At 45.3% G+C, this 25,018-nt stretch overlaps 1 protein-coding gene across 3 annotated transcripts in view; it reads right to left on the reverse strand.

Annotated features, from left to right (window-relative positions):
* sv2 (synaptic vesicle glycoprotein 2) overlaps positions 1-25,018 on the reverse strand; it is a 78,822-nt gene that overhangs the window by 24,412 nt on the left and 29,392 nt on the right. For 2 of the 3 annotated variants that reach the window (XM_080183340.1, XM_080183341.1), the window contains exons 6-9: positions 23,498-23,661; positions 6,281-6,361; positions 6,100-6,138; positions 2,327-2,416 (exon numbers count right to left, since the gene is read on the reverse strand). In XM_080183340.1, coding sequence (XP_080039466.1) covers positions 2,327-2,416; positions 6,100-6,138; positions 6,281-6,361; positions 23,498-23,661 — 374 coding nt within the window. The remainder of the gene's footprint in view (positions 1-2,326; positions 2,417-6,099; positions 6,139-6,280; positions 6,362-23,497; positions 23,662-25,018) is intronic. The other variant, XM_080183342.1, reaches the window with a different exon arrangement.

A 25,018-nucleotide genomic window follows, 5' to 3' on the forward strand; every position in this document is an offset into this window, starting at 1 on the left:
ATCAAGGCTGGGATCCTATTGGACTGCAGAGCAGCCTAGTGATGACTACTGGGATTCTACAATTTATTTCACTTCCTGCTCTTTGCAATTATTTCAAATCAATGGTCTCCAGTTACTGACTCACTCACCAGAGGATACAGTCTCTGTCAGCTTTCTCTATCCAAATCTCTCACCATTCCATTGGGCTGCTCCTTAATTTGCCTGCCTCCAAGGACAATGTAAAAAGTCTGACAACACCAGGTTTTAGTCCAACCGATTTATTTGATAGTAAACTCACAAGCTTTCGAGGGGACTCCCTCTTCGTCAGGTGAATGGAGTTCTCCATTCACCTGACGAAGAGGGAGTCCCCTCGAAAGCTTGTGAGTTTACTATCAAATAAATCGGTTGGACTAAAACCTGGTGTTGCCAGACTTTTTACTGTGTTTACCCCAGTCCAACGCCGGCACATCCGCTCCAAGAACAATCCCAGCTTCTCCAATCTTCCTACATATCTGAAATCAATCAGCCTGCTAAATCTCCTCATGCCCTGGACATCCTTCCTAAAGTGTGCTGCCCACGGTAGTACACAACACTCCAGCTAACATCTAGCCTGGCGAGTTATAAAGGTTCCTTGCTTTGCTGTTCAACGCTTCTGTTTACCAGGTGGTCAAGTTTCTTAACCACCTGGTCAACTCGTCACCTTGTCCCTCTGCTACTGCAGGGAAGGAACTGTTTATGAATCGGTTGGTACATGATCTCAGACATACGTCCGTGATGTGTGGGGTCCTTGATACTGCTGGCTGCTTTTCTAAGACAATGGGAAGCTTTAAGGGAGTCCTCAAGATGGGACCATCTGGATGCTACTGCCTTTCCAGCTGGTTTCTCGCAAATGCTTAGCTTCCCACATGGTTGTCCGCAACACCAACCTGTCCAAGTCCTCCTGAAATGTGGTCATTATTTTGCTCTCTATTTACCACATTGCCAAGTTTTAAATCATTCACAAGCTTCAAAACTGGATTCCCTATACCTAAAACCCAGGACACTTACAAAAATCAATGAGTCTTAATACTGCTCCCTGTGTACATCCCTTCAATCAGGACAACATCGGCTCATCATTATACTCTGCCTCCCACCCCTTAACCAACTGCACACTAAAATTCCTACTATCCGTTCACTATTTACTTCACAGATAAATCGGTTACTTGGGAGAATTGATCAAAACCCTTTTAAAAGCCCCTAGATATATCCACATCTTCATCAACACTCTCTGTTACTTCAAATAACTCCATCAGGTCAGTCCAACAATTTCCCTTTAACACATCCGTGTTGGCTGTATCTTATTACAAGTAAGGATTCATTTTTTGCTTTGACAAGGGACTCCAGTATCTTTACTGGTGTTCTGTCCAGCACCTCGCCTTCAACCAACATTACGTAAAAGAAAACAAATGATCTGGTCATTACCAAAATTTAGCACGACTTAGACAACTTGCACCATAGAAAGCATTCTTTCTGGTTGTATCACAGCTTGGTACGGCCACTGCTGTGCCCACGATCGCAAGAAACTACAAAGGGTCATGAACAAAGCCTAGTTCATCATGCAAACCAGCCTCCCATCCAGTGACTCCGTCCACTCTTCCCACTGCCTCGGAGAAGCAGCCAGCATAACAAGGAACGCCACTCACCCCGGACATTCTCTCTTCCACCTTCTTCTGTCAGGAAAAAGGTACAAAAGTCTGAGGACACATACTAACCAACTCAAGGACAGCTTCTTCCGCTGCCATTAGACTTTTACATGGGCCCCCCTTACATTAAGCTGATCTTTCTCTCCACACTAGCTATGACTGTAACACTACGTTCTGCACCCTCTCCTTTCCTTCTCTATCAACGGTATGCTTTGTCTGTAGAGTGCGCAAGAAACAATACTTTTCACTGTATACTAATGCATGTGACAATAACAAATCAAATCAAGCTTGCTGTGCATAAATTGGTTTCCTACATTACAACAGAGACTACTACATTTCAAAAGAACTTCACTGACTGTTAAATGCTTTGGGATGTCCTGACATCATGGGAAGAATTCAATAACTAAAAAGCAACTTTGACAAAGGGTCATGCGGACTCGAAATGTCAGCTATTTTCTCTCCTTACAGATGCTGCCAGACCCGCTGAGATTTTCCAGCACTTTCTCTTTTGGAAACTGAAAAGCTAATCCCCCTGATACTAGGGACAACTTAGCACGGCCAATCCCCCTAACCTGCACATCTTTGGACTGTGGGAGGAAACCGGAGCACCTGGGGGAAACCCACGCAGACACAGGTAATAAACCGGTGACATCCGGAGACTGTACCTTCATTATCTGACCCAAGAACCTATCGACAGGACTGTCGTAAAACTTGCTGCTGCTTTTCTCAGCGGGAGGGATCAGCAGCCGCTCAACCTGCGAATCAACAAAAGACAGGGATCAGTTGCTTGACATTGATGGTAAATGGCAGAATGTAAAATGCCCGCGAGAGAGAAAGAAAAATAGAACATTAACTCACACAGGGCGTGAGGCTGAGGAGGAAGTGAAGAAGCAGCAAGGACCTGTCAAATGAACCTCACGTAGCTGCCCGAGTGTGACTTTGCTTAATGCAGGGGCCTTGATGCACTGACATTGCCCACACGATCGTTAGGTGTTCGGGGTGAAATTTTCAGCTAGTGTCAAACCACGGTGACTGGATGGCCTTGCTGCTTCTCTCACGTCCGCAGTCGCTGAGCCCACTGTCTATCTTCACCAGTTTTTCCACCGATGACATTTGCGTTTGCACTCTAAGATCCCACCCCCGCCCCCCGACCTTGCTGCCATGTACCAGGAGCGAGGAGCCCCAGGGGCATTTTTCAAGGGATTATTAACCTTTCCATCACATCAAGGGGACGAGCAATCCACCAACCAGAAAATGCCCAATTTACTGCTACACTCTGCCAATATTACTCAAATCCATTAGCCCTCATTTTGTTCAGCACAGTGGGTCAGCACTGCTGCCTCACAGCGCCAGGGACCCGGGTTCAATTCCGGCCTCGGGTCACTGTCTGTGCCGAGTCTGCACTTTCTCCTCACGTCTGCGTGGGTTTCCTCCGGTTGCTCCGGTTTCCTCCCACAATCCAAAGGTGTGCAGGTTAGGGGGATTGGCCATGCTAAATTGACCCTAGTGTCAGGGGGATCAGCAGGGTCAAGGTGTGGGGTTACAGGAATAGGGCCTGGGTGGGATTGTGGTTGGTACAGGCTTGATGGGCCGAATGTCCTGCTTCTGTATTATAGGGATTCTATGAACTGTGTACATGGCACCCTTTCAAAAATCCAAATGCACTACATTCACTTTATCTACACCGCTGCCCTCAAACAGCTCCTATGGAATTGTCAAACACAACTTGGTTCATTAAACCATATTGATTCTGCCTAATCATCTTGTAATTTTCTCAGCATTCTGTTAGCTGACAATAGATTCTGGCATTTTCCCGACAATTGACGTCAGGCTAACCGGCCTGCCATCCTCTCCTCCTTTCTCGAACGGCTGTGTTATATTTGGTACTTTCCAACCCACTGGGACTAATCCAAAACCAGGGGAATTTTGGAAGATCACAGCTATCTTTGCAGCCACCTACTTTAAAACACAAGGATTTTCAGGGAAGGCGGCTTGTCAGCTTTTAGTCCCATTAATTTCTCTTTGGCTGTTAATTAAAGTTCCTTGCTCTCCCTGCGATTCCCCACAATTTCTCGTGAGTTTTGCCTCAACTGCTATGAAGGCAAACACAAACTATTTGTTCAGCAGCTCTGCCATTTCCTGAAACCCCATCATCACTTCTCCTGTTTGTCTCTAATTGGCACATGCTTGCTTTCACTACTTTGTTCCTCTTTACATATTTACAAAAGCCGATAGCACGGGCTTCTATTTTGTTTGCTTTTTTACTCTCGTTCTATTTACTCCTATCAATTTTTGGTCATCTTTTGTTGGTTTTTTAAAAATTTTCCCACACTTTACTACTCTTGTTGACAACATGATAAGCCTTTACTTTTAAGCTAATACTATTCTTAATCTAAATCCTCTCAGATTACTGACTGTAGATACTTTTATTGCCCACAGTTGGGCAAGAAACTGTTTGAGTGATCCATCTGGTTTCTGTAACACTTGCTGAATTTATATCCCAAGAATCTGCCTTTGTATCCTGATACTTTCATCTATGTCAGGAGGAGACCATTTGGCCCATCATGTCTGCACCAGCTCTCCACGCTGCAGGCACAGTGGCACACTGCTTAGCACTGCTGCCTCACAGCACCAAGGGCCCGGGCTCGATTCCAAACTTGGGTCACTGTCTGTGTATAGTCTGTACGTTCTCCCCGTGTATGCGTGGGTTTCCTCCAGGTGCCCCGGTTTCCTCCCACAGTCCGAAAAAACATGCTGGTTTGGCGCACTGGCCATGCTAAATTTTCCCTCAGTGTACCCCAACAGGTGCCTGAGTGTGGCGACTCGGGGATTTTCACAATAACTTCATTGCAGTGTTAATGTAAGCCTACTTGTGACACTGATTAAATAAATGACAGTGCCATTTTCCTGTCTTTTCCCTGTACTTCTGCACATTGTTTCTTCAGTACTTTGATTAAACCTGCCCTCAACACACTTCCAGGCAGTGCGTTCCAGACCCCAACCACTCATTGTGTGAAAAAGTTTCTCCTCACATCACATTTGCTTCTTTTGCAAATCATTCTGTTCTTTTTGAGTGGGAGCAGTGGCAACTAGGAAATTTTTACAGTAACTTCATTTCAATGTTAATGTAAGCCTACTTGTGACACAATAAATAAACTATCTTTTCTGTCCAGTCCAGCTCCCTCATGATTTTGAGCATCTCTATCAAATCTCCTCTTAGTTTTCTTCTCTGTAAGGAGAACAGTTCCAACCTTGCCAAATACTCATAGCTGAAGTTTCTCACGCCTTGAACCAGTCTTGTAAACCTCTTCTGCACTCTCTCCAATGTGGTCACATCCTTTCTGTCATGCGGCATCTGGAACTGTACACAATACTGCAGCTGAGGTCTAACTAATGTCTTGTATAAGTTCAGCATAACTTTCCTGCTGTTGTACTTTATGCCTCTACAAATAAAGCCCAGAATACTGTATGCAGATTGCTGCAAGTGTTTGATCATTTCTTATTACAGCTAAGTTCTCCTCGATATTTAATCAGGTTATTTCATCAGATCACTCATACTTGCTATAATCATATGCACAGCCCTGTCCTCTGCAGGCAAAAAGGACATGTCCAGGCATTGTATCCTTTTTTGAATAAAGAGAAGCGTGGGGGCCAATTTGCCTCTTACATCTTACTGGTGCATTTGCCAAGCCAACATCTCAACTAATCAAGAGTTGATTTGCTAACCAAACCTCTTTTCTCATGCAATATAAACTGCTGTTCCCTCTGAAATTTGGTGTTCTTGTGCGTGTCCTGATGAGTGCAAGACTGGAAAATCTTCAGCAGCAGGTCTCTTTTTCAGCAATACTCAATTTTAATTTTACAGCAGGTTTTTAGTGAACTTCCCAAAGCTGTAGAGATGGTAACCAACCATAGCAGATAGAAAACGCACCCTCCATTTTGCTTGCCACATGTATTATTGGACATGTTCCTTTTGCCTGCAGAGATCAGGTCCTTTCATACGATTATAGCAAGTATGAGTGATCTGGTTAAATAACCTGATTAAATATCGATGGGAACCTAGCTGTAATAATAAATGATCAAACATTTGCAGCAATGTGCATATAGTATTCTGGGCTTTATTTGTAGGGGAATTCAGTATCTAATCTCCCAGACTCGGGCCCTTTCTTGGCCAACTCCAAAGCTGAGCCACTATCCCTTAATTGAGCCTTGCGCCCCCAAGGCAACACCAAGACCCCAATTTCCACCTTTATGTAAGCCCAAATTATTGACTGCAAATTAAGGAGTTTTGCTCCGTCATGTCCATTCACAAAACAAGGGTATCCATCGGTGCAGACAGCATACAATTCTGAATACATTCTGCCACCAAAACTTGGCACGCGAAAAGATTTCCGAACCCACTGGGGTAATCGGTAACGGCGAAAGCTTTCGAGCTTACCTTCGGCAAGAGATCAGAATCCTGCAGAGTCATTAACATCTAAGCAAAAGATAAAAGTAGCAGTGGAAAAAAGAGAGAGAGACGCATATTATTAATGCAGAGGACAGTAAACAGCGCAGTGTTAACATGAATTCAGCTGCAGGAAGTAGCCCGAAGTTAACAGGAGCTGCTGCTCACTTACGGAGAAGGACCGAGCTGTCCTGCGGTTATTCCAGTAAAACATGCGTTGGAAAACCCTCAGTGCGTCATCCTCCCGACCGGCCTGGATGGGGTAAATTAAAACAGTTGGCTCATTAGATTATTTCCAACAGATCAATTCTCCCAAATAACCTTCCTTCACCTCTAGACCCCCCCCCGCCCTCTAGCAGGGATCCCCGACACTCAGAGCTTCAGCAGTAATACCTAATCCACGGCGGCACAGTGGTTAGCACTGCTGCCTCACAGCGCCAGGGACCTGGGTTCAATTCCAGCCTCGGGCCACTCTCTGTGTGCAGTTTGCATGTTCTCCGTGTCCGCGTGGCTTTCCTCCGGGTGCTCCGGTTTCCTCCCTCTGTCCAAAGATGTGGGGCTAGGTTGATTGGCCATGCTAAATGCCAGGGGGATTAGCAAGGGAAATGTGTGGGCTCACGGGAAATGGGATCTGAGTGGCCAGTGCAGACTTGACAGGCCGAATGGCCTCCTTCTGCACTGTTGGAACGCTATGATACTCAACAGAAAATGCTGGAAAACTCAGACGTCTGACAGCATCTGTGCCTAGAGAATAGAGCCAATGTTTCAAGTTTGAATAACCCAAATCAAAATGTTGGCTCAATACCTTCTCCACAGATACCATCAGGCCTGCTGAGATTTTTCCAGCATTTTCTGTTTTTGATTCAGATTCAAGCATCCGCAGTAATTTGCTCTGAACTCAGTCAATGTGTGTGTGTTCAGCTTATAAAGCACCTTAATGTGATAGAACACATTAATCGACACTATGGGGGCATTGGGACAGGTGTTCCTGAGCCTGTTTTAAGGTAAGTTTTAAGCAGTGTCTGAAAGGGAGAAAGGAGGGACAGATGATTCTAGCTAAAGGCACAGCCAGAAATGACAAAGCAATGAAAATTGAGGAATGGACAAGGACTGGAGCAATGCAGAGAGGCAGGCTTTCTGATCTAAGGCAGGGGAAATCTGCATTGGCAGACAGTAATCTGGAGCAATCTTGCACCTCAGGCAACAGTGCATCAGTCGATCTCATTATACTGCATCCTAGAGAATTGATCGAGTTGGGTTTAAGGGAAGTGAGCCAGGAGCGATTCAATATAATTGAGCAGGAGCAGAGGTGAGTGACACCGGGAAAAACCCTCCCACAGCAGTGACACAAAACTTTATTTATTAGTGTCACAAGCAGACTTACATTAACACTGAAGTGAAGCAGCTGTGAAAACCCCCTAGTTGCCACACTCCGGCAACTGTTCGGGTACACAGAGGGAGAATTTAGCATTGCCAATGCACCAAAACAGCATGTCTTTCGGACTGTGGGAGGAAACTGGAGCAAACCCGAAGGAAACCCACGCAGACACGGGGAGAATGTGCAGACTCCACATAAACAGTGACCCGAACCGGGAATCGAACCCAGGTTCCTGGCACTGTGAGAACATAAGAACTTGGAGCAGAAGTGGGCCATCTGGCCCCTCGAGCCTGCTCCGCCATTCAATAAGCTCATGGCTGATCTTTTGATGGACTCAGCTCCACTTACCTGCTCGCTCACCATAACCCTTAATTCCTTTACTGTTCAAAAATTTATCTATCATTGTCTTTAAAACATTCAATGAGGTAGTCTCAATTGCTTCACTGGCAGGGAATTCCACAGATTCACAACCCTTTGTGTGAAGGTGTTCCTCCTCAACTCCATCCTATATCTACTCCCTCTTATTGTGAGGCCATGCCCTCAAGTTCTAGTTTCACCCGCCAGTAGAAACAACTTCCCTGCTTTTATCTTATTTATTCCCTTCATAATCTTATATGTTTCAATAAGATCTGCCCTCATTCTTCTGAATGCCAATGAGCATAGCCCCAGTCTCTCCTCATAAGCCAACCCTCTCAACTCCAGAATCTCCTCTACACCCACTCCAGTGCCAGTATATCCTTTCTCAAGTAAGGAGACCTAAACTGTACACAGTACTCCAGGTAAAGCATCAGCAGCACCTTATACGCTGCAACATAAACCCGCTGTTTCTGAACTCCATCCCTCCAGCAATGAAGGACGAAATTCCATTTGCCTTTTTAATTACCTGCTGGACCTGCAAACCAACTCCTTAAGATTCCTGCACAAGGACACCCAGGTCCCTCTGCACAGCAGCATGCTGCAACTTTTTAAATAATGATCCACTTTGCTGTTATTCCTACCAAAATGAATGACCTCACATTTACCAACATTGTACTCTTCACCCACTCACTTAGATTATCTATATCTCTTTGCAGGCTTTCAGAATCCTCTGCACACTTTGCTCTGCCACTTATCTTAGTGTTATCTGCGAATTTTGACACATTACACTTGGTTCCCATTTCCAATTTATCCAAATAAATCGTGAACAATTGCAGTCCCAACACTGATCCCTGAGGCACACCACTAGTCACTGATCGCCAATCAGAAAAACACCCATTTACCCCCGCTCTTTGCTTTGTTAGTTAACCAATCCTCTATCCATGCTAATACCTGATCCGTAACATAGCTTATGTAACAGTCTTTGGTGCAGCACCTTGTCAAATACCTTCTGGAAATCCAGATACACCATATCCACAGATTCCCCATTGTCCACTGTACATGTAATGTTCTCATGTAACACGAGGAAGCCATGCTAACCACTGTGCCACCCTAGGGATCCTGATCTCTGGCATAATTTGCATAATGATGCTTTGTAAGGAGAAGATGTCATCGGTGAACATCATGGCAGCTTTTATCAAGTGGCAACAAGTGTGAAGGAGGCAACAGTTCTGCAAGTGGTTTTTCTACACTCTTGTGCTTGATCATGTGTTTGCCGTGTTCTGTTGAAAGAGCATCAACTGGAAACCTTAACAGCTTCTCTTTTCCCGTATGCTATTAGATTGGAGTGTTTCTAGAATTTTCAAAATTTCACGTACACACAGCTGAGAGGTTCTGCAGGTACGTTGTAGAACAAGGTAATTACGGCATCACCTGTGGCAAAATTCATTTGGCAGAGGCCCTACTACCAATCCATGCATTTCAAATGAATTCCGACTCCCCAAAGCCCATCTGCTACCTATAAGGCACAAGTCAGGAGTGTGATGGAATATTTTCTAACTTGTCTGGATGAGTACGTCTCCAACAACAATCCAGCCCTGCTTGGCCCCCTCCACTTTGAGCTCTCCTTCACCAGTGCACAGAGGTAGCAATGTGCATCATATACACAACAGCAATTCACCAAGGCTTCCCCAACATCAATATCCAAACCTATAACCACTAGCATCTAAAAGGATGAGGGCACTATGTTTATGGGAGTATCAGTGTCACCTCTAAGTTCCTCCCCCAGACTGCACACTGTCTGACTGACAAAGTCACAGCTGGGTCAAAAGGCCAAGATCTCCCTGCACGACAGCACTGCGGCAGTCCCTGCATCACAGCAATTGCAGTGGTTCTCCAGCACCTTCTCCAGGGAACTGAGCTACAGCCAATAAACACTAGTGACACCCCAGGGTCCAGTAACACAATTATACAGTGCCTTTAATGTAATAACATGAAGCAAGGCACTAGGCGGGAGTGGGGGGAAGAGAACGAGGTGGGGGAGGTGAGGCGAGGCGAGGGGGGTGAACGAGTGACAAAGCGGGGGGGTTTGAGGCGGGGGGGAGGCCGAGGAGCAGAGGGACAAGACAGAGGGGTGGGGGGGGGGGAGGTGGAACAAGATGGGCCGGGGGGGGGGGCAGAATAAGACGGGGTGGGGGGTGCGCAAGACAGGGGGATGGGGAGGAGAGAACAAGACGGAGGGGGGGAGGCACAAGACGGGGGCGTGGGTGGGGTGGGGAGAAGGGGAGTGGGGGGTGGGGGAGAGAGAGAGAGGGGAACCTTAGGGCAGAGCAGCTAAAGGTACATCCACCAACAGCAGCACAGTGGTGAGCACTGATGCATCTCAGTGTGAGAGAGACAGGTTCGATTTTGGCCTCGGGTCAGTCTGTGTGGAGGCTGCACATTCTCCTCCTGCCTAGATGGGTTTCCTCTGAGTGCTCCGGTTTCATCCCACAACTCCAAAGATGCGCGAGATGCATTGATTGGCCGTGCAAAATTGACCTTAGTGTCAAGGGGATTGGCAGGGTCAATACGTGGGGTTATGGGGAGTGGGCCTGGGTGGGATTATTGTCGGTGCAGACTCAATGGGCCAAATGCCCTCCTTCTGCATTGTAGGGATTCTATGATGTAGCGATTAAAATTGGGGAGGCTCTCTGACAGAGCATCTTACGCAGGCCCTCCCCTCCTGCCCGATCCCCGTAACCCTGCACATTTACCATGGCTCATCCACCTAACCCGCACTTCTTTGGGCTATGGGAGGAAACCCACACAGACACCGGGAGAATGTGCAAACTCCACACAGGCAGTCACTCAAGGCCGGAATCAAACCCGGCACTGTCACTGAGGCAACGCTGCTAACCACTGTGCCAAGAGTCCTACCAACTGACAGCTTAACCCAGGAAACAATGTAGGTCGTTAAGTACATGAATGATGACTGAGTGGGGCTTTGTGCAAGTAAGGACACAGCCAGCAGTGCCTTGGATAGCCTTATATTTACAGAGAGTAGAATAGAGGAAACCAGTTAACAATGTGTTGAAATAGTCTAGTCCAAAGATAACAAAAGGCAGGAATGAGGGTCACAGCAGCAGATAACTGATACAGGGGCAAAGTCAGGCAATCTTTCAGAGGTAGAAATTGGTGGTCAGTAGTTTATGTGAACCATCTCGTTTAGCTCAGTGACCCAGTGACAGGAAGCCCGGGGGCGGGGTAGTGCAAAATCTCTCCCCATCGCGATACATTTGCACCATTTAGCCAACCCTCTCCAATGACTTGCAAGTTCCAAACTGCACGCAGCACAGACCCCTGTACTACCAGCCAACAAGGAGCCAGAGACATTAACGTTCATTGCTAAAGATACAATCACTGGCTGCCTTCACTGGAGTTTGGCCAAATCATAGTATCTTTACACATATATTCCCATTTGGCCCATTGAGTCTGTGACAACCACAATCCCATCCGAGTCCTATTCCCGCAACCCCACACATTTACCCTGTTAATCCCCCTTACACTAGGGGCAATTTAGCATGGCCAATCAATCTAACCCACACATCTTTGCACTCTGGGAGGAAACGCACGCAGACACGGGGAGAACATCTAAATTCTGCACAGTCACCCAAGCCAGGAATCAAACCCAGGTCCCTGGCGCTGAGAAGCAGCAGTGCTAACCACCGTGCTGCCCCCAATACGATACAACTCAGGCATTGCCTGCCTGCTGAAAACAAAGCCTCCGTGAGAGCCATTCCCTGAACAAGTGCAGATCTGTCCTCTCCAGCTGATGGATGTGGCCAGGAGGTTCACGCTGGCACACAGGTCTCCCTCAAAGAGAGCTGGATCAATAAGATAGGAATGACATGACAAGTTAAGTCTGGAAATAACATTCTGTACGCAGCTGCAGAAGAAACGGAAACCATCAGTAACCACTGATAATTTGAAAGGGCTTTACCAAGCCAGTGGATGTGCTTAACAGTGAAACTCATCAATACAATACTTGCATAGAGCAAACCAATTTAGTCCATCGCATCAGTGACTCATGCAGTGTTGGCTGCTCAGAAAATGGTACAGGAAGTGAATTGATCTGAACTGTCTCGGAGATTTCTAGACTGTTCCTGATTCATGTTTTTGGCTTCAGCCTGACTGCTTTTAGGTCACCGGAGGTCAAGCGTCTGATTTCAAAAAAATTCATAGATGGTTACAGAACACAAGGCCATTTGGCCCATCGAGAATGCTCCATTCATTAGGGACAACATCAAAAACGCTGGAATTATTCAGAAACACTGATTGCTGGATATGGTGGGTGGGTCGTGGCTCAGACTGCAGTGCACTCTCACCTCGGAGTCAGAAGGTTCTGGGTTCAAATCTCATTCTAGAGACTTATTTTCTGACAAAAAGTGCTGATCTCAGTGAGCTGAGCATTATTTTGTGATGTAAAGAGCAAGGAAATAACAAAGAAAATTACAAGGATCATAAAAATCAGAGGAACAGGTTCTGGGTTTCCTCCAGGTGCTCTGGCTTCCCTCCACACTCTGAACGGCGTGCTGGTTAGGGTACACTGGCCGTGCTAAATTCTCCTTCAGTGTGCCCGAACAGGTGCCAGAGAGTGGTGACTCGGGGATTTTCACAGTGACTTCATTCTTGACCACTTCTCATTGTCTGTTTCGGCCCCACTCCCTCCTCCTAGACATTTAGGTAGTTCGGTCTCAATCCTCTTTCTACATAGTTTAATTCTAATACATCCAACCTCTGGACCTGCCATCTGCTCTGACTTGCTTTCTGATTCTCCACCCGACAGCTCCCACTCCCCTTCCAGTTCTATTCTACCCGATATCTCAATGTTTGTAATTTAGATAAAGTAGCTCCACATTTGATTTCAGGTGTTTATAAGCTCCAACGTCCTGTTCTATACCGGCCAGTTTGTTTACGTCTTTCTTTCCAACCTGCGATCACCTGTGTTCTGAAATACTAATATTGTTCATATCATTTAATTTTAAAATACCTGTCAACTAAAGAATACTTTCCAGCCCCATCCTATTATTTAAAAATGTACTACTCTTCCTCCCATTTTGTTGGCCCTGCTCTTGCTCGTTGAGTAATATATTAAGATCCTTGCATAAGCGATACACCTCCAAAAATGCCACACTTACTTCCTGTAACATTTTCCAAATCAAATACAGCTCCATTAGAAAACGGTCTATAATTCAACTGTCATGAGCAACATCACCAAGGATCTGCTAGTGTGTAAAAATACATTTTTTACATGAAAATATTACTAAGCGTCTGTTTATGCTGCAACTTTAATGTTGCACCAATGCTAAATGTATGGTTTAAAGTCAGATTTTGGTGCTAGCTGCACTCTAGATAGCAAGATGGTTGCACACAATTCTTTAATCCTGCATGGACTATAGCTCCAGTGTGTTGTCAAAGTGGGTTTGAAAAATGGGAAGATTGAGTTCTTTTAAATGTTTAGGTAGTGTGCATCATCTTGCATGCACTCTATAAGCACTGAAGTTCTAACTGCTAAGTGAGGACCTCTGCTGATGGGCGGCACAGTGGTTAGCACTGCTGCCTCTCAGCGCCAGGGATCCAGGTTCGATTCCGGCCTCAGGTGACTGTCTATGTGGAGTTTGTACATTCTCCCCATGTCTGTGCGTGTTTCCTCCCACCGTCCAAAGATCTGCTGGTTGGCCGTTGTAAATTGACCCTCGTCAGGGAGATTAGCAGGGGTAAATATGCAGGGTTATGGGAACAGGGCCCAGGTGGCATTGTGGTTGGTGCAGACTCGATGGGCCAAATGGCCTCCTTCGCACTGTAGGGATTCTATGATTACAGTGTTAATGTAAGCCTACTTGTTTCACTGATAAATAAAGTTAAACTTCAGAAGTAATGCTATTCCCAAGAAGGAGTCATTGCACGAGTGACTATTTATTTATTGATGTGACGTCGGTGTCACTGGCTGGGGCCAGCATTTATTGCCCATCCCTAATTGTCCTTGAACTGAGCAGTTTATTGGGCCACTATAGTGCAATTAAGAGTCTACCACATTGCTGTGGATCTGTAGTCTATGTAGGCCAGGCCATATAAGGATGGCAGATTTCCTTCCCTAATGGATTGGCTTTTATTAACAATGATGGTCATGGTCATCATTAAAGTTTTAAATCCAGATTTTTACTGAATTCAAATTTTGCCATCTGCCATGGTGAGGTTTGAACCTGGGTTCCCAGAGCACTACCCGAGTCTCTGAACTACTAGCCTACTGCTATGTTATTGAGATGAAGACTTACAGAAATTAGAAACGGGAGTAGGCTATTCAGACCCTCAAGTCTGCTCTGCTGTTCATGGCTGATCAGATAATGGGCTTAACTTCACTGCCTACTCTCATATCATAGAACCAAAGAGTCCCTAAGTACAGAAGGTGGCCACTTGGCCCACTGAGCCTGTACCGACTCTCAGAAAGAGCATCTTACTCAAGCACAAAACCCCCCTGCCCTATCCCCATAACTCCACTAATCCCCCTAACCTACACATCTTTGGACTATGAGGGGAAACTGGAGCACCTGGCGGAAACACAGGAAGAATGTGTAGACTTCGCACAGACCAAGTCGGAATCGAACCCTGAAGTACAAACCATTGTGCCACGGTGTGGCCTGAGAACACACCTGTAAGTATTCTGGAATATTTCATTGGGCTAAAGGTACTTATTGGAAAGAAAGTTGTTGTAATACTCATGCCTTCCATATTCCATAGCGAACAATGGACGATTTCAGAGGGAGAAGGCAGGGAACGAAGGTGTTAACCAGAACAACTGACTTATGAAAATGGTTGACTTTGAAGGAACAATGGGAGGATTTGGCAAGTTAGCACGGGGTTGTCAAATATTCATGAGTCAGGAATGACTCACGGCACTCCATGTGAAAAGTGCCGATTTCATGGCAAAAGCAGCCAGCTAAATGATATTTATTCCAATCACTCAAATGTATATTTTTAGCTTACAAACGTTAAACATCGATCCTCTCATGCGTAAGCCTGGTTTTTTAATCTACCAGAGATGGTAAATTATGCTCTTGTAGTTACACAAATCTGGAGAGCAGCACGCCAACAAAAAAAAAGCAAGACTATAATTAGGTAACGTGACCAACTTGAGCCATGAGCTATGGGAAGTTTTTAAAAATTGCACATTTTGGGGAGAGTGTTGAAGACATTGGACAAGCACGCTGAACGCGATCAGCCACAGGAATTGCCCATCAGATGAAAGCAAAATGTTGGCTGGCACAGCAGTGCAGGAAGGCAGGGGTGCTGCACTCTCGAGATCAGCCTGGCTCCCATAAAGAAATGTCACAGTACTACTTTGAAGAACGGGGAGTGGCATTATCAGGAACGACCAGGCCAATATTCATTTCTCAATCAACATCACAACACACAGACCAATACACTGCTGCTTGTGGCAGTTTGCTGAGAGTGAGCTGACTGCCACATTTTCCATGGTACATGTCAAAAATACTTAATTGGCTGTAACACACTTGGAGACATTTTGATTGGAAAAAGTGCTCTCTCAACATCAATCTGTCTTTTCATATTACGTTGCTATTTGTGAGAACATGCTATTCTTAACGAGCTGCTGTATTTCCTGCAATACAGCAGCAACCATGCTTCACTGGCTATAAAACACTTAGGGGTGGTCGAGGTCATTAAAAGGGCTGTATAAACACAAGACCGCTTTTCTTTCAGAACAGACAAGACACAGTTAAAGACAGCATCTCTTTAGCCGAGTCCCAGAGGATTGGCACACAAAGAGGAACTTGTCACCTCCATTTAATTTCCCTCTCAGAGTTGACTCTGCCAAGTGCCCTGAACAATCCATGGTGGGTGAGGTAATTCACGATTGCTGCTGCTCTGTGCACCTCAACCTGAACCCTGACTGAGTCACCTGGAGGCCAGTCTAACAGCAGGGTCACCTCTTATTGGGGAGAAAAGGAGTGGGTTCGTCTGCTCTCATGTCCTCTCACTAATGTTGTACATTAGTGAGCAGAAAAGGAAAGAACTTATTTATATCAAAACTTCAAGATGTCCCCAAGCGCTTTATATAGTATATACGGGTATGAAAACTAGCATTTGGTCCAACCAGTCTATATTGGTATTCAGCCACCTCCAATCTTTTCCCATTTAAATTTATGATTGGAACTCTCCGTTCCCTTCTCCCTCATATGCTCATGTAGTTTCCCCTTGAATATTCCTAAACCACTGATGTCAGCCACTCAACGTGGTAGCAAGTTCCACACGGTCACCACTCTGGGTAAAGAAATTTCTTCTGAATTCCCTATTGGATAACTATGTTATGTTGTCAGTCTCCTCCCCACAAGAGGAAACATTCTTCCTGTGTCCACTCTATCAAGTTATTTCATCATTTTGAACAGCTCTATTTATTTACTCAAGTGGCACAGCGGTTATAGCACTGTTGCCTCACAGCTATAGGGACCTGGGTTCAATTCCAGCCTTGGATGACAGTGTGGAATGTGGGGGGTTACAGGGATGACATGGATGGGGGGGGTGGGGAGGGGCCCTGGGTAAGGTACTCTGTCAGAGATTTGGTGCAGTCTTGATGGGCTGAATGGCTTCCTTCTGCAATGTAGGGAGTCTATTACGTCAATTCTACTTAAAGGGAAAAGATGGCCAACCTATCAGCCCTACGCTGATGTGTAAGCAATGCACCTCTGGTCAATTGTCTCAGTCTTCATTCATTCCCTTTTTGCAAATTGGAACTGCACGGTGTACTTGTGCTCGAAACTAAGATTTGATAAAGCCTTAGCACAACTTCCCAATTTTATCCCTGTAGAAATAAAGTCCAGTGTTTGGTTAGATTTCCTTAGGCCTTTGCTAACCTGCTGCGAGGCTTGCAGTGATTGATGTGTTTATACTCCGAGCTGCTTCTGTCACTCCACCCTGCCAAGACTTGCACTTTCCAAGTAATAAATGATTTCCCTATTCTCCCAACCAAAATGCACTACCTCCACTTGTATCTGATGAACAGCTGATTAACTATTTTTGACAGTCGTCACTGAAGCCAATTTTCACACAGCATGCTCCTACAAGCAACAATGAGATGATGACCATATGCCCTGTTATTAGTGATGTTGGTTGTGCCACCATGCCAGGGACCAGGGTTCGACTCCTGGCTTGAGTCACTGTCTGTGTGGAGTGTGCACATTCTCCCCCCGTGTCTGCATGGGTTTCCTCCCACAGTCCAAGATGTGTCAGCTAGTCTGGTTGGCCATGCTAAATTGCTTCTTGGTGTCCAAGGATTTGTAGGTTAGGTGAATTGGCCATGGTAAATGTGTAAGGTTACAGGGATAGTGCAGGGGAGTGGGCCTACAGTGCTCTTTTGGAGGATCAGTGCAGACCTGATCGGCCAAATGGCCTCCTTCTGCAGTGTAGGGGGTTCTACGAAACTAATGAGTAAATGCCGAGAAACTGTTTTGTATGGCGGGGGGGATGTGGGACAGGAATAAAAACAAGGAAGCAAACATTATAAATCAGGGCTTGGGCATTTAGGGGAGAAATCAAAATGCACTTTGCTTTTAAACATTGGCCAACTGGGGAATAGGGAAGACCGTGAGTTCCTCCACTGTAGCTTGGCCAAAATCCTGGAACTTCCTCTGTAATAGCACTGTGAATGTACCTACCCTAGATCGGCTTCAGCAGTTCAAGGCAGTGGTTCACTACCACCTCCGCAAGGGTAATTAGGGATGGGCAACAAATGCTAGCTGGCCAGCAATGCTCACATCCTATGAATGAACTGAAAAAAACCTCCTGCTGTTCTTCAAATCATTCAATGCAAGATTTAAAATCCAATCTGGACAAACGTCAGGCAAGCTGGGCGCCGCTACTCAATTTTGCCGTTCCACAGAACTCACTCTTGCTTATCAGCGGTTTTGGTGGCCTGGGGCTCTCTGGTAAATTGCCTGCCTCAAGTCTTAGCTCAATCATTTGGTCAGCATCCTCACACCTTAATCTGGCTCACTGGTAAGAGAGCTGGGGAAACAAGAACTGCCCAGGGCCACTCAGCCCCTCAAAGTCTGTGCTGGTGCCATCCCAATGTGTCACAGCCAACCTTGCTTTTCAAGTCCATTTACCAATTTGGTCCAACTGTTGTTCAACAACCTTTTGGGGAGATTTATAAACTTTTGTGTGTTAAGAAGGTTATCTAGGGCAATGGGATATTGATCAGTTTGGGCCAGTGGGCCGATGAGTGGCAGATGGAGTTTAATTTAGATAAACGTGAGGTGATGCATCTTGGTAGATTGAACCAGGGCAGGAATTACTCAGTTGATGGTATTGTGTTGGGAGAGTTATAGAAAAAAAAGATCTAGGGGTACATGTTCATAGCCCCTTGAAAGTGTAGTCACGGGTGGACAGGGTGGTGAAGAAGCCATTCGGCATGCTTGGTTTCATTGGTCAGAGCAATGAATACAGGAGTTGGGACATCTTGTCGAAGTTGTACAAGACATTGGCAAGGCCACACTTGGAATACTGTGCACCCAGTTCTGGTCACCTTATTATAGAAAGGATATTATTAAACTAGAAAGAGTGCAGCAAAGATTTACTAGGATGCAACTTGATGATTCGAATTATAAAGAGAGGCTGGATAGACCGGGAATTTTTTTTCCCCCTGGAATGCAGGAGACTTAGGAGTGATCTTACAGAGATCTATGAAACAATGAGGGGTATAGATAAGGTAGATGTTGTAAAACCTCTATGACTCTTAAGAATAAGTGCTTCCTAACTTCCCTCTCGCCGTGCCCTAATAATGGCAGCAATCCTATTGGCCCATTATAATATAAAATGCATGGAGTGTCAGTTGCTATTTATTGCTGCTTAACTGTGCCAAAGAGGCTGGAGCTCTGGATCAGCACCATCTGCTGACTGGTTTAAATAGCTGAGCATTGAAGATGAATTGTTGCTAGATTTACATACAGACTAGACAGCGAAGGCACCTTGAAAAAGTCCTGCTGACTGCCACGTCGCTGCCATCCCACTCTCAGACTACACGCCTAGAAATATCAGCATCCATCATCTCTCTAGCTGGACGGAATAAATAAAACGCAAGGAATATCAATTTGCACCAATGCAAATTCCCGCAGTAGGGAAATGAATGACCAAACGGGTCCTGGCCAAGAAATTTGAGCTTGAATCAGGACTCCCAATTACTTTTTTTTTAAAAACAGTGGCCAATTTGCAAATCCTTGCCCACTTAACCATTCAGCATTTCAGACTCAACAGGAAGTGAAAACACTTAAGAGTGTATTTTTCACAAGATATCTTTGCTGTCCTCCTGACCCTTGGCAGTGGTCTGATTGCGTTTAGCGTGGTAAGCACTTCAAAACCAAGTTAACTCTTGGTGCGGCTCCTCATTCAGAAGGCAGTCCTCCTGGGGTGGGTAGGGGTAGTTAGTCATTCAAAGGACATTCCTCCTGGGGCTCTTGGGGGAAATTTGTCATTGAAACAGCATTCTTCCTGGGGTCGTTGAGAGCAGTGAGTCATTCAAGGGCATTCCTCCTGGGATGGTTGGGGGCGGTCAGTCACTCAGAAGGCATTCCTCCTGCGGTGGGGGTTGGGGGTGCGTTTTAAGATGATTAAAGAAGTCAGTTTGAGTTTCCTAATGGGGGATTCAAAAGCAGGGAGTTTAATCTTAAAATTCAAGTTTAAATGAGCAGGGATGATAACAGGAAATGAGGGCATGATAGTGGCAATGATACTGGACTACTGAATTTGGATACCATCATGACTGCGGGGAAATTCAACTTCAATTAAATAAGCCTGAAATTCAAATAACATAGGCCATAAACTACTGGAATGTTGTAAAATCTCATCTGGTTCACCAATGTCCTTCAGGGAAGGGAATTCTCAATCCTTCCCAATCAGGCCTATGCTTGACTCCAGGGCCTAAACAAAATCGTGGAGTCTTAATTGGCTAGCAACACACTCAAGTTGCATCTCCGGGGTAAGTACAAGTGACCAATAAATACCAATCATGTCAGCAATGCCCAGGTCCTGTGAATGAATTTTAAAAATCTAGAACTCTCTCCAATAACGTTGTTGAGATTGGGAATCTCTCGAGTGTAAGATCTCTTGCTTCTTTCAGAACCTGGCAATAACCACCTGCTTTTCCATGCAAGCTTAGCTGCTCCCTTAAAGCACATGACTGTCAGTGAACCTAATCAAAACCCTACACTGAGATCCCAGCGGGAGACAGCAAACAAACTCAGCTCAGATTAAAACAGACACACCCCAAGCTAAAATCAATCATTAGCCTGTGGTTCAGTGGTTAGCACTGCTGCCTCACAGCACCACAGACCCGGGTTCAATTCCCAGCTTGGGTCACTGTCTGTGTGGAGTCTGCACATTCTCCACGTGTCTGCATAGGTTTCCTCCGGGTGTTCCGGTTTCCCTCCACAGTCCCAAGATATGCAGGTTAGGTGGGTTGGCCATGCTCAATTGCCCCTTAGTGTCAGGGAGACTAAGCTAGGGTAAATGTATGGGGATAGGGCCTGGGTGGGATTGTGGTTGAAGCAGACTTGATGGGCTGAATGGCCTCCTTCTGCTCTGCAGGGTTCTATCATTCTATGAAGAACCATGATTGGAATGCATTTCTTAAAGACACAATATCATCACACAAGGAACTGCTCAAGGACAACCGAGATGGCAACCTTCCATAAAGCAGGGTCTTTGGGACAGTGAGAGAGAAAGGAATTGGGAGGCAGGTACCAAAATCTGTAGTATTTTGTGCAAAAACAGACGAAAAGTAATTGATTCTCAGACACCTCTTTTGGCAGGACGAATAAATGGAAAAGAAAAATCAACTACAAATCAAGATGCTGAATACAACAGAATAACGGCAATGACTAAATGGAGACAATCAGAAAAACAGAGCTACAGATTGCATATTCTGGGCAGCAAATGCAAGCAGATAAAATCCTTCTCCACAGGCACTGAACATCAAGAACCAAGGCAGTGGAGATTAGCAGATAGACCGTCCTGTTCTCCTTCATTTCTTGGTGGAAATTCATTACAGCACTATGTATAAATAGGACAATTTTAAAATGGGCGTGGGAACAGAGTTCTGGAGCGTTCGCCTACAAATCTTTGAAACTGGCAGGAGAAATTGATATGGTAATTTAAACAAAAAAAAATCCAGGAATCCTTGGCTTTGCAGAGACGAAGTACAAAAGAATCACAGAATGCCTACAAGTATAGGAAGAGGCCATTTGGCCCATCGAATCTGCACCGATCACAATCCCACCCAGGCCCAATGCCCTCACATATTTACCCTTTTAATCCCCTGACACTAGGGTCAACTCAGCTTAGCCAATCAACCTAACCCACACATCTTTGGAGTGTGGGAGGAAACCCACGCAGACAAGGGATTAACGTGCAGATGCCACACAGGCAGTGACCAAGGCAGGAATTGAACCCAGGTCCCTGGCGCTGAGAGGCAGCAATGCTAACCACTGTGCCACCGTGCCAGAAGGTAAATTACTGATTAGCCTTCAACAAGAGGCTTGTGTCCAATTCCTCATGCCACACTTTACAAAGGTTGTCAAGGTCTTGGAAGAGTGCACAAAGTAGATCCACTCCAACAATACCAGGGGTAAAGGACTTCATTCATGGAGAGGTTTAGAGGACACAATGCTGCTTCTTTTCAGGTCAGGAGCAATTATTTAGGGGCATTCAAAATCATGAGAGGTTTTGAGGAGTAGACGGGGAGCAACTGTTTCCACTGGCAGGATACCAGCAATCAGAGAACACAATCAGATAATGGGCAAAAGAATTCAGAAGGGAGATGAGATTTTCTCTTTACCCAATTTGTCAAAATCTGTATGGAGTGTCTGAAACTTTGACGGAAGCTAATCTAATTGTTACTTTCAAGAGAATTAATTGAAAAAGAGGAAATTCACAAATTTATGGGAAAAAGGGCAGGATGTGAGGGTAACTGGATAAGTCTTTCAAAGACACAGCACAGGTCCAATGGGACGAATGGCCGCCTCCTGTGCAGCATGATTGCATATTAAACTCAGACACACAGAATAAATTTATTCTGTTCATAACAAAAGAAAGCAATGAATTCCCTGTTGCATTAACTTGGTGACTATTGGACTTCAGTCTTCCGAATATTTAATGAGATTCATCAGAGTGTGCACGATCCAGCATCAGCATGGGGACAGCTTCACCATAGCAACTGAAGGAAAACAATGGCACAGTCATTAGCACTGCTGCTTCACAGCGCCAGGGACCCGGGTTTAATTCCAGCCTCGGGTCACTGTGTGGGGTTTGCACGTTCTCCTCCTGTCTGCGTGGGTTTCCTCCGGATGCTTCAGTTTCCTCCCACAGTCCAAAGATGTGCAGAAGGGTGGACTGGCCATGATAAATTGTCCCTTAGTGTCACAAAGGCATGTAGGTGAGGTGGATTGGCCATGGCAAATGTGCAAGCTTACGGGGATAGGGTAGGGAATGGGCCTGGTAAGATGCTCTGACAGAAAGTCGGCGCAGATTCAATAGGCTGAATGGCCTCCTTCTGCGCTGTAGGGATTGTATGGAAAAGCCCCACCTTCTCACTGCATCCAAGGCTGGACAATAGACCATATCAGTATCACCCATGTCCAGACAATCGGTCAGAAGAATGAATTGGACCAAACAGTCAGTTATTTTTAAACACAGGTTTATCTTAACTATTGAAAAATTAGACCCAAGTGCTCTGGCGTTGCCATGGTGAGTCAGTGAGCTCCCTTTGTTTTATACAAGAGTTGGGAGGTAGAATACAGAAACTCTCCACAGCATCACTTACTGACCAGAGCCTGTGACCAAAGCGTTACTGTAAAAATACAGGAGTTGGGTCGTCTTGTTGAAGTTGTACAAGACATTGATAAGGCCACACCTGGAATACTGTGTACAGTTCTGGCACCCCATTATAGAAAGGATATTATTAAACTAGAAAGAGTGCAGAAAAGATTTACTAGAATGCTACCAGGACTTGATGGTTTTAGTTATAAGAACAGGCTGGACAGACTGGGACATTTTTTCCTCTGGAATGTTGAAGGCTGAGTGGTGATCTTATAGAGATCTATAAAATAATGAGGGGCATAGATCAGCTACATAGTCAATATCTTTTCCCAAAGGTAGGGGAGTCCAAAACTAGAGGGCATAGGTTTAAGGTAAGAGGGGAGAGATACAAAAGAGTCCAGAGGGCGGTGAGTGTCTGGAACAAGCTGCCAGAGGTAGTGGTAGAGGTGGATATAATTTTGTCTTTTAAAAAGTATTTTATCAGTTACATAGGTAAGATGGGTAGAGGGACATGGGCCAAATGCAGGCAATTGGGACTAGCTTAGGGGTTTAAAAAAGAGCGGCATGGACAAGTTAGGCCAAGGGGCCTGTTTCCATGCTGTAAACCTTTATGACTCTACTATGACTCCTTGTACAAGTTTTAATGTTAACACTTGCACATAAAAGGTGATCAAAAGCCATGCTGAAAGGAAATCTTACACTTAGAGTTTTAATCATGCACAGATACATAAAGTGAAAAAATACCACCCCATTTTGGTTACACACAATTTGAAGGTGACACATTCTTACCTCCATCAGATACTTGGGGCTCTCGGGCATTCCCAAAGCATAGATGAATGCAGAGGACAGGCTGGGTACTGAGCAGAGCATCACAAAGAGCCTCCAGCTCTGAAAGTGCATAGAACCCAGCTGGAAATTCAGTGATGTGTTGGGGATAACCAGCCAAGCTAGGCCTGAGAACAAAGACAGAACAAAGGTAAGTCACGGTTAGACAGGGCTGGAAGGCAGAATCATAGAATAGAATCCTACAGCACAGATTGACGCCATTCGGCCCATCAGATCCACAACAACGACAATCCCAACCAGGCTCCAACTTCGCAACCCCACATATTCACCCTGCTAAATCTCTGACACTAGGGGCAATTTAGCATGGCCAATCCATCTAACCTGCACATCTTTGGACTGTGGGAGGAAACCGGAGCACACAGACATGGGAAGAACATGCAAACTCCACACAGTCACCCAATCAGAATTGAACCTGAGTCCCTGGTGCCTTAAGGCATGATGTGGATATGCTGGCGTTGGACTGGGGTAAACACAGTAAAAAGTCTGACAACACCAGGTTTAAGTCCAATCGATTTATTTGATAGTACACTCACTAGCTTCTGGGGTTAGTCCCTTTGTCAGGTGAACAGAGTGTTCTGGCCTCAGACAGAGCATATAAAGCACAGACAGTTTACAGATTACTGATTAGAATGCGAATCTTTACACCTAACCTGCTGTTCAAGTCTTAAAGTGGCTGACAATGAGAGCGGAAGGAGCACTGATCACTGTAAGGCAGCACTGCTACCTACTGCGTCACTCTGCCACCCAATTTGAGACATACTATTAGATTCCACTTAAGTGCAGTTTCCACAGAGGGGAGCTAAAGTCATTCCCAACAAAAGCAAATTGTATTTTGAACGTTTTAGATTATAAATGAAATTTTCCATTGAAATCAGAAGGAAAGCAATTATGCTCTTCTATAAAACAAAATTAATCTATTCAGATTTATGGAACTCTGCTTTCTACCAATTCTCCCCTGTTTGGAATAACTTCCCCTGTCCCTCCCCTGAATATTGTGCTTCAGTTTTAAATGATAAGTTATGTTAAATGATCAGCAATTCATCACATTGCGATCTTATGTCAACATACAAAATTCCAACACTTAACAAGTTAAACCTGATGAACCATTTCGTCCTTTTACATAGAGCCATGCCAATTTTAAAGTTACCATTGTTAAAGCTCTCCACAGCTTCGCCCCGGGCAGCAGTGGTTCGCACTTCTGCCTCTCAGAGCCAGTGACCCGGGTTCAATTCCGGGCTTGGGTCACTGTCTCTGCGGAGTCTATGTTCTCCCTGTGTCTGAGTTTCCTCTGGGTGCTCCGGTTTCCTCCCACAGTCCAAAAGACGTGCCAGTTGGGTGGATTGGCCATGCTAAATTGCCCCTTAGTGTCGGGGGACTAGCTAGGGTAAATGCATGATGTTATAATAGGGCCAGGGTGGGATTATGGTCGGTGCATATCTGATGGGCTGAATGGCCTCCTTCTAA

This window comes from Carcharhinus amblyrhynchos, unplaced genomic scaffold (genome assembly GCF_965287045.1).
Source record: "Carcharhinus amblyrhynchos unplaced genomic scaffold, sCarAmb.v2.hapA chromosome_254, whole genome shotgun sequence".
NCBI classification, from domain to species: domain Eukaryota; kingdom Metazoa; phylum Chordata; class Chondrichthyes; order Carcharhiniformes; family Carcharhinidae; genus Carcharhinus; species Carcharhinus amblyrhynchos.